This window comes from Prinia subflava, chromosome 4 (genome assembly GCF_021018805.1).
Source record: "Prinia subflava isolate CZ2003 ecotype Zambia chromosome 4, Cam_Psub_1.2, whole genome shotgun sequence".
Classification (NCBI taxonomy): Eukaryota; Metazoa; Chordata; class Aves; order Passeriformes; family Cisticolidae; genus Prinia; species Prinia subflava.
In genome coordinates, this window is record NC_086250.1 from 12,719,291 (window position 1) to 12,729,053 (window position 9,763).

General features: G+C 44.8%; 2 protein-coding genes across 7 annotated transcripts in view; one reads left to right on the plus strand and one right to left on the minus strand.

Moving 5' to 3' along the window:
• KRAS (KRAS proto-oncogene, GTPase) overlaps nucleotides 1–4,933 on the plus strand; it is a 25,179-nt gene extending 20,246 nt beyond the window's left edge. For 2 of the 4 annotated variants that reach the window (XM_063395518.1, XM_063395517.1), the window contains one exon: nucleotides 1,405–4,933. In XM_063395518.1, coding sequence (XP_063251588.1) covers nucleotides 1,405–1,432 — 28 coding nt within the window. In that variant the 3' untranslated portion in view covers nucleotides 1,433–4,933. The remainder of the gene's footprint in view (nucleotides 1–1,404) is intronic. The other 2 variants (XM_063395516.1, XM_063395521.1) reach the window with 1 other exon arrangement.
• ETFRF1 (electron transfer flavoprotein regulatory factor 1) lies at nucleotides 2,193–9,234 on the minus strand. 3 transcript variants are annotated; one of them, XM_063395527.1, is made up of 3 exons: nucleotides 9,097–9,234; nucleotides 8,055–8,160; nucleotides 2,193–7,955 (listed from the first exon to the last, which is right to left on the minus strand). In XM_063395527.1, exons 2-3 carry the CDS (start codon nucleotides 8,097–8,099, stop codon nucleotides 7,740–7,742), a joined length of 261 nt encoding a protein of 86 aa, XP_063251597.1. In that variant the 5' UTR covers nucleotides 8,100–8,160; nucleotides 9,097–9,234; the 3' UTR covers nucleotides 2,193–7,739. The 3 variants fall into 3 exon arrangements, with proteins under 3 accessions (XP_063251597.1, XP_063251599.1, XP_063251600.1); XM_063395529.1 differs by having other exon boundaries at nucleotides 9,086–9,198; XM_063395530.1 differs by lacking the exon at nucleotides 9,097–9,234 and adding an exon at nucleotides 8,774–8,986.
• Nucleotides 9,235–9,763: the final 529 nt, after the last annotated feature.

Here is a 9,763-nt window from a genome sequence, read left to right on the forward strand (position 1 = left end):
CTTGAAGGCAACCTTGTGAGGCTGAATTTCTAGACCCAGTTCTATAGTGATGCATTTGGTTGCTGTGATACAGGTTTTTTTATCTTTTAGATATCTAAAAGATAAAAGGAGTAAGGCAGGAAAGAATCAAGAACATTTTTATCTTAAAGATTTTATAATTGTATTCAAATTATTAAATGTAAAGGGAGACTGACAACATGAGTACTTTAGTGGGATTTGAAGCAACATGAGAGCAAGACCATAAATTGTTTCCTATAACTAAGTTGTAACAAAGTACACCCTACAACATCCTGCTTGATAGTGGTCCATGGCAGGCTTTTGGATATGCTGGGCTCTTTAGATCAGAGTGAATTTTGGTCATGTGTAATTATGTCGAAGAGTAATGAGAAACTACTCCGTGAGAACTAACTTTAGCTTTTGTGTTTGTAGCTTAAGTCTTGGAGCTGTGGAGATTTGAAGTGACTGTCCAGCACCAGAAAGAATGTGTTCCATGTGTTCTTAACCTTAGAAGTTGAATAGAATGATTTATCAAATAACTTATCACTGGGACATGGGATTGATTTCATTGATTTGCATGTGTAAAGATTGATAAAACTGGTGTGATTATTATACCAGTGTGCCTGAGGAATGATCAGAATATGTGGATTAAGCATAACTGTGTCTTTGGTATTGAATTATTGGTAAAAATATGAGAATTCATATGCCAGAGCTGTATGTAGATTATTAAACCAATAGTAAAGATAGTTAATGCCTCACAACTTACCTGTGAGGGTGGTGAGGCCCTGGCACAGGGTGCCCAGAGCAGCTGTGGCTGCCCCTGGATCCCTGGCAGTGTCCAAGGCCAGGCTGGATGGGCTCTGAGCAACCCGGGACAGTGGCAGGTGTTGGGGTTGGAACTGGAAGATCTTTAAGGTCCCTTCCAACGCAGGCCATTCTGTGATTCCATGATAATATATACTTATAACCTAACTGTGAGGTGTTATTATATAAATACACGTTCTGTATATGATACTTTGCAAGCTTGAGGTGGGGCAAGGTGTGCTCTTGGAGATGGAGACTTCATTACCTCCCTTCCCACATCAGCCATGGAATTTCACCTGTGGGGCACCTGGGAGTCACCTGCAGGGTGCCCTAAGCTCAGTTTAGGAGCAGCTGAGGAATTGGGCAGCAGGTGTCAGCTGCTGCTGGCACCAAAGCAGTTCCCTCAGGTGGTTGTGTCAGTGCTGCCCAGAATTCCAGAGAGGAGCAGGATTAGACCTCCAGCCAGGATTCTTTGTTCAAAGGATGGCAGCAAAATGTGCTGCTGGAACCCCCTCATGTGGCCAGGGAAGGACACGGGCTGTACCTCAGCAGGCCTGTGAGTCTGAACCTGATCCTAACTTCTATCTGTCTGTATCTTTCCAGGGTGTTGATGATGCCTTCTACACATTAGTTCGAGAAATCAGAAAACACAAAGAGAAGATGAGCAAAGATGGTAAAAAGAAGAAAAAGAAGACAAAGACAAAGTGTATAATTATGTAAATACAATTTATCCTTATTCTTAAGAAGTACTGAAGTAATTTTGTACATTACACTAAATTATTAGCATTTGTTTTAGCATTACTTTACTTTCTGCTTCATGATCCTGTTAGCTTTACCTGAATGCTTGTTTTAAATGACAGTGGAAACTTCATTCCTCTTAAAGTGCCAGTATTCTTTGACTGTTGGTTCTTGAACAGCAATGCCTGTGAAAAAAAGAAACAAAAAACCAAACAAAAAACAACAAAAACCCAAAACGAACAAAAAAATACCCACAAAAAGCCCGAGAACTGTCTTGGGACTCTTTGGTGCATGCACAGTTGCTAACTTCCTATTTTTCTTACTGATTGTGAACTTCTGTTCTGTGTGCAAAGCAAACAAGTGATGCTCTACACATTTTAACACCCCCTCTAAATTTTTGGGTTTATAAATTTGGTTGGGAAAAAGGACTAGTTAGCAAAAGAAGCTTTCATTTCAGCATTCCCTTTATTTTAGACTGATTGCAATAGAGAGAGACCAGAAGCCTTTATATAGTCTTCCTGTAGATTTTGCTTCTAGGCATCTAGTCTTGTAGCATTTCAGATCAACTTTAATGAATGTAAAAAGAAAACTTTCAAAAAAAAATTCACTGCAATTTGTCACAGTCACTCCTTAAAGACTCTATTTTTTCTATAAAAAAAATTTAAAAAAAGAAAAAAAATTAAAAAGAGAACAATGCACACCTGGCAATGGAAAAAGTAAAAGTTCTAATTAGGTTGATTTGCTATTGTTAATGCATTGCTTTAAGTGCTTCACTGACTTTTTGTGTCTGAAGAGCAAGGTAAAATCCCCCTGTGTCAAAGCTTTGAGTAGCTTTGTTCAATAGGGTCAGGATTTCACCCTGAGTGTCCCTAGGAAATACTAGAATGCCTTAACAGAGAAGTTGATTCAAATTCTTAGGTTAATTCATACATGGATCCAGAATCTACCATAAGAATTAAATCAGAATCAATCCTAAATTACATAGTGGAGTAAAACCATTCTTTTTTTCCCCCCCAAGAGTGGCATTAAATATTTCCCAATGCCCATTTTGTGCAAAATAGGGGAGAAATTCTAAATTCTAGCAACATCAGTGAGTGAATGAAAGAGTTGAATTTAGCTGCTTCTTGCAAATAATTTGGAAATCCACTATGCCATGGAAATGGTGTGGAATTTGCACAATCTGTCAGCATAGAACATGATTTCCAGAGTCAGTGTTGTTTGTGTGATGTCTGTGAAGTACTGATTCAATGGTTGGTGAGTGGCATTCCAGTGTCTAGACTGTCATGAAGCTACACCAAGAGTTTAATGTTGTGTTTCTCTGTGATTAAGTTCTCTTGTGATTTTTGTTCTTCTCTCCCCCCACTTTTTTTTCTGATTGGAATTAATGCAGGATTTTTGCAGGAGCTTTCACTTTTTGGTACTGCAGTAGCCTAGTTATCCACTGAAGTATGAGCCAGTAGTTCCAGTGTTTCCAGTTGTTTCCCTGTAAATGTGGAGTTGTTTGTTTCAGGAGGGCTTTGGTCCCTGAAGGTGCACTTCTTCACAGGAGCTAACTCAGCTTGCAGAGTGACACTGGAAGGTGTGACTCTGGTGTACCCAAAAAATAAAACATGAGACATTGAAGTAGGATAGTTCAGGACACTGGAAAATTTGGAACAGGGAATAGCAGCATTGTCCTAACCTAAGGTGTTCCATGGCAATTTTACACAGGTATGTAAAAATTGCACTGTGTAACTCGGACCATTTCTGTGAAAAGTATTATTTTGCTTCTACAAAAAAAAAAATCCCAGAGTGATTGTTGTAGGTGGGGACCTGCAAAGCTGGCAGGGAACACAGAGTGTCTGGATTGCTCCATATTATTTAATTTCATTGTGTCTGGGAGAAACCAGGCCTTTCCCTGCCTGTGCCCCCCATTCCCACCCTTCACCAAACTCCAGACCCCTCCAATCCTCTCAGCTTCAATGTGAAATGTAGGTTATGAAATACTCTGATAAACAGGAGAACCTAACTTTATACTGTAAGGACCAATAAGGAGTAAGAACAGATTCTTAATGTCACAAAATATTTCAGAGCTTCCAAGGTTAAAATGTGTTGGAGACAGTTATTTGCACATTTTATACACTCTTGATAATACATGAAGAATGTAGCAAAAGTGGGTTGTAAGCCTTGAGCAAATGGAAGTAATCTTAAGGTTACTTTAATTTTGGTAACTGAGTCACACTGCATGTCATATTAGGGCTGGTCTAAAGTTCTGATGTTAATTTAACTAAAAACTGTTAGGAGAATTTGTAGCTGAAATGTCTTATTCATCAAAAGTGGATTTCTATAGCTCTACTATAAAGCTATATATGAACCAATGTTGGGGGTTTTCAGCAAAAATGAGCTGTAGCTGCCAGTCAAATTAAATTAGTACAAAATCCATTTAGATTAGCCCTTATTTACTCGACAAAAAACCCAGCCCAACCCCATCTTTGCCACTGTTGTGCAGTTTTGTCTTCCTGTTTGTTGAGATTTGGTGAAGCACGTTGGATTGCAGCTTGCACAAGTTGCTGTCATCACTGCCGTGCCCTGTTTGAGATGCTTCCACAGAACACCCCTGGGTGCTGCGTCCTGAGAGCAGCTCCTGAGCGAGCCTGGGACTCACTGCCCATGTCACCACGTCCAGCTGCCATGTGTCAGGGAGTAACACCTTCTTACAGTAGCTTTATGTAACTCTGCCAAATACCTGGATCCTTGGTTCACCCCAAAAGGAATTGTTCTGACCAGTTTTGGTGCCCTGAATTTTCTTGCTACTTTTTTGCTGTGTGGGCTTTGTTACAGTAACAGGATAATGGGTAAATACTGACACACACAATCTTCTGCTCTTGTCTAGACTATGAAGCAATACAATTATTACCTTCAAAGACCATCAAACTGTAAAACAAATCATTGTGTCTCAAGTTTACATAAAGCTACATAGATGGTAAATCTTTCCTAACATTTCTTTATTCCACTGTCTTGTGTTTTCATGTTGAAAATACTTCTGCTTTTTCCTCTTGAGTGCCAACTTCTTACTAGAATGACTTCTTAATGTAATATGTTTACCTGGAATGTATTTTAACTATTTTTGTATAGTGTAAACTGAAACATGCACATTTTGTACATTGTGCTTTATTTGATGTGGAACATATGCAGTGTGATCCAGTTTTTCCATAATTTGGTTGTGTGACCTAGGAATGTTGGTCATGCCAGACATTAAGTTAAAAAAAAGAAAAAAAAAAAAAGACCACTGTTTGTTTTAAAATTTTTAATGTTTTTAGGAGTATGTGCTGTGAGGTGATCTGGAATTTGTCATTTTTTTGTCCAACTGTACTGCTCCTATTTATTGTAATGTAATAAAAAATAGTTATTGTGAGTGTCTGTCCTAGTTTTTTTCCTCCTTTTCCTGAAGAATTTCGGGTAACAGAGCATCCCATGAATTCCACATGCTTAGCAGTTGTTCTCCATTCTTTCTTGTACTTTTGCTGGTGCCGCCTGTCCCAGAGCTGCTATTCCTTCCCCTCCTGCTGTCCCTGTCTCTGAGAGGGGCAGCTGCTCACAGCAGGTGCAAGTGCAGAGCTCAGTTGATGTGGAAAGTTTTTCACATCAGTGTGATGGCAGAAAATGGAGCATATGCATTTCATCACAAGGTACTGTATTCTGCCATCGCTTTTTAAATTCTGTCTTAGAATTCTTTGAGGATGGTGCTGCATCCCCTCCCTCCTCCTCAGGCCAGCTGTGATCTCAGAAATGCTCGTGCAGCACCTGGGCTGTGAGACCCTCTGCAGCTCTTCAGGAACAGTTCCCAGGAACTGGGACTGTCTGAAGAGCTCCTGCTTTGTAACGAACAGCCTTGGAACCTTACTTTGCCTGCCTGAAGAACACTGCCAGTGGAACAGCATTTTCGCTTTTGAACTTTCAAAGGAAGTTATCAACCTGGATTGTGGTCAGGATGGAAAATTTCTGTGACTAAACCCACCTCTCTTGTTGACCCTATAAAGAGTGGGCCTGAGTGAGGCCCTGGGTGCTCTCCTGGAGTGCAGTGGGCAGTGACCAGAATCTCCCTGTGTGTGGCCCCTCAGAGCCAGTGAACTCTTGTTTGCTGTATTTGGAGGAGCAGCAGTGACAACAGCATGGAATGATGCTGCCCTTCCTTGGGGCTCAACCCTTCAGCTACTGACAAGATGCACAGGAGGTACCCAAGGTCAGTGCTTCGGTGAATTCCACGGGAATTTTATACCTTGTACATACTCCTTCAGGACTGTCTGTGAGTGTGGATATGCTGTACAAAATGTACAATGGATCGTGCTCTCAGATTCTAAGTACTGTAGATTGGCAGGTAACTCAGGCCTCTGAGTGAGTTGCTGTTGTGCTTATAAGAAATTCTGTATGAATCTAGTTTATTTGTTTTAAACTATGGACTGTGTGCTGTTAAGTTTAAGTGCTGTCAAAACTTCAGGCATAAACCACTGGTCAGATCTGGCACTCAGTTTTGGGGTCCACTCTGAATGTTGTGATTCAACAGGAGCATCTCTGTTATTCCTTTTATCTAAACCCTTTTCCATCCATACCAGTTTTGTATCCCCAGCATCCTCAGAGATACGTATTGGTTGATTTTGGTTTTAGGTTGATTGATTGTAGATTTTAGTTTGCTTTTTCTCTCTGTGCTTTAACCACTTAGTAAAGGGTGGAGTGAACCTTGTTGAATGGACTTTGTCACACTTCCACTTTTATATTAAACCTGGTTTTGCTGATGCCTTTGCTGGCAATTCTTTGAGTGACCTTAAAACACTCCTTAGTGCCAGTGTGAAGACTTGCTACTGCCAACAGCCCTACTGCAGTCATTCCTTACCGATTTTTCAAAGATTATTTCTCCAGTGTCATTTAGTTGGTGGAAACACCCAACCAACCCAACAGAGTATCAGCTCTGACACAAGCGTGCGTCGAGCCAAGGCCTACAGAGACAGCCTGGAGCAAAGAGCCATGGCCAAACTTCTCTTCCAGGGGCAAAGATCAAATTTTCTATTCCTACTGCAGCAGTTCCACAACAGCAGAACTCAGCAGTAGCAGGAATTGTCTTCAGGGCCCAAGTGCTTAAAGCACTATTGTTCAAATGCCCCTTTCCTGACCCCGCAGTGTCTCCCTGACACAGCAAGGTGGTGCCTCTGCAAGTGGAGCAGATGAGGCTAAAAAATTCAAGAACTTTCTTTCACAGAACCACAGAATAGTCGGGGCTGGAAGTGACCTCTGGAGATCATTTAATCCAACCCCCCTGCCCAGGCAGGCTCACCTGGAGTAGGTGACACAGGAACAAGTCCAGGGAGGTTTGGGATGTCCACAGAGGGAGACTCCAGGCCCTCCCTGGGCAGCTGTTCCAGGGCTCTGCCACCCTCAGAGTACAGAAATTCTTCATCATGCTGAGGTGGAACTTCTTGCATTTATGTTTATGGCCACTGCTCCTTGTCCTGTTGCTGAGCACCACTGAAAAGAGCCTGGCACCATCCTCTTGGCACCCACCCTTGAGATATTTATATGCATTGATAAGATCCTCTCTCAGTCTTCTCTTCTCTGGACTGAACAGGCCCAGCTCTTGCAGTCCCTCCTCACAAGAGATGCTCCAGACCCCTCACGTGTATGGCCTCTGCTTGATCCTCTCCAGTAGCTCCTTGTCCTTCCTGAACTGTGGAGACCAGAACTGAACACAGCACTCCCTCTCCAGGGCTGGGAACTTCACTTTTGAGGGGGTGCTCATTTCCAGGGGAAACAGATCTTTCAATATGAAGGATTTTTATCCTCAGGGTCATCTTTCAGGTAACAAGCACAGCACCTTGAACTGACACCCAAACACCCAGCTAGGGGGTAAGAAGAGTTTCTGTTCAACACATGCATTGAAGTGAAACAGAACAGGGCTGTATAACCACTCCTTCCTGCAAAACCATTTCATACCTGAAGTTATAGTCTGAGCAGGTCAAAAGCAACAGAGGAAAACTGATTACCCCTTAACCTGCACACTCCAAACCCCTCAAGTGACTCCTGGCGGGAAAGCAGCTCCCTGATTTGTGCTCTAGAGGGGTTGGAAGGATTTACATTTCACTTCTTGTGCAGTCAGAGCTCTTTTATTGTTAGCCAGTCAGAGCTCTTTTGTTGTTACCTTTCCTGGGTGTGTGTGGTTACAGGCACAGTCAGGGCTTGTCGTCGCTGTAGTAGCGCTGCTTCATGGCTCGGTATTTCCTCAGGAAGTACAAAGCCTCCAGCTCCTTCATAACAAATTCTCCCCGGGCAATCAGTTGCTTGATTTTTTCAGGGTCTGTCTCATCTTTGTTTTTTAGAAAAGCGGCTTTCAAACGGCTTCTGAAGTAGTCTGCTCCTTTGGGATACTCCCTTCCAAGGTACAGCAGCTGGGAGAGAAAAGAATGGTGTGCTTTTAATTAACTGCACAGCAAAAGGGGGTTCATTTTCTGGTTAAGGAAAATGCTGGTGGCATTTGAGTCACTTACATTTTTGTACAGTTTTATCACTTCACCTCTTAAAGAATTGGCCATTCTCACATTTCAGTGAACTCTGTCCTTGTGTGATTTTTTTGGTTTGTTGGGGTTTTGTTACCTGAAGGATAATCAATTTGAAATTAGCCTTCTCTGTGAGTCAGCAAACCACCTCAGCCATCCTAAAAACTTCTGTATCCTAGTTTGCTCCAATTCTGGTTCTACTCTGTCTCTTCTTTTTCTTTCTTACTTTTTATTCCATTTAACTTCTCATTGTCTTCTCTGCTCACCCCTCAAACAGAAAACAAGAAATTTCTTACAACTTTCAACAACTGGGACACTTTGTGCTGTTCATTGTCTGCTTTCTCACACCCTTACAATTCTGTACCTGCTGGCCTGGCTGCTTCTATGGTCTGCTAAAAAACTGAATCTTCATATATATACATATAAAAAGGTAAATATCTATAAATAAAATACATATTTACGTAATTTATAGATTTATATAGCAATATTTATAATAACATTTTGATGTATTTATTTTTATCTCCATATATATTTATGTATTACATATTCCTATATTGTATATATAGATATATATACAATTTAATCATATACACGTGTATTCCTGCAACTGTCGCACTCATAAATTTTGCTTTTTTAAGGACTCTTCTAAGTGCATTACAGATTGAGTCTAGTGTGCACTGGGCAAAACGTAAGGATAAGTGACAAAGTACCTGATTTTCATTTCTGTAAACACAAAATCACAGAAGGGCCTGGGTTGGAGAGGACTTTAAAGATCATCTCGTCCCACCCCCCTGACACCTTCCACTACCCCAGGCTGCTCCGAGCCCCGTCCAACCCGGCCTTGGAAGCTGCCAGGGACGGGGCAGCCAAAACCAAATCACAGGAGACCGCAACCCAATCCAGCTCCCGCTGCGGGCCCTCCTCGGGCCGCCACCTCCCCCTGGCTCTGCCTGGCGCCCCGCTCCCCCCAGAGCCCTCCCCGGTTCCCCGCGGATCCCGGCAGGGCCGGACCGGGACCGGACCGGGACCTCACCGCTCCCGCCCGGAGCCGCCGCGGCGCCGCTGCTTTACGGCAGCGCCGGGAGCGCGCCCGGCCCGCGCCGCGCCTGCGCCGCCGCCGGCGGGGCCGGCCGGGATCCTGAGGGACACCGCCCCCAGCCGGGGAGCCGCGGGATCGGATCCTGAGGGACACCGCCCCCCGCCGGGGAGCCGCGGGATCGGATCCTGAGGGACACGGGCACCGCCCCCGCCGGGGAGCCGCGGGATCGGATCCTGAGGGACACGGGCACGGGCACCGCCCCCGTCGGGGAGCCGCGGGATCGGGATCGGGATCCTGAGGGACACCGCCCCCCGCCGGGGAGCCGCGGGATCGGATCCTGAGGGGCACGGGCACGGGCACCGCCCCCGCCGGGGAGCCGCGGGATCGGATCCTGAGGGACACGGGCACGGGCACCGCCCCCGCCGGGGAGCCGCGGGATCGGATCCTGAGGGGCACGGGCACCGCCCCCGTCGGGGAGCCGCGGGATCGGGATCCTGAGGGACACCGGCACCGCCCCCGCCGGGGAGCCGCGGGATCGGATCCTGAGGGACACCGCCCCCCGCCGGGGAGCCGCGGGATCGGATCCTGAGGGGCACGGGCACCGCCCCCGTCGGGGAGCCGCGGGATCCTGAGGGACACCGGCACCGCCCCCGCCGGGGAG

Coding starts and splice junctions, on each gene's coding strand:
- ETFRF1 (XM_063395527.1), bottom strand. CDS start 8,099: ATGGCCAATTCTTTAAGAGGTGAAGTGATAAAACTGTACAAAAAT. Junction 7,956..8,054: donor TGATAAAACTGTACAAAAAT/GTAAGTGACTCA, acceptor TTTCTCTCCCAG/CTGCTGTACCTTGGAAGGGA.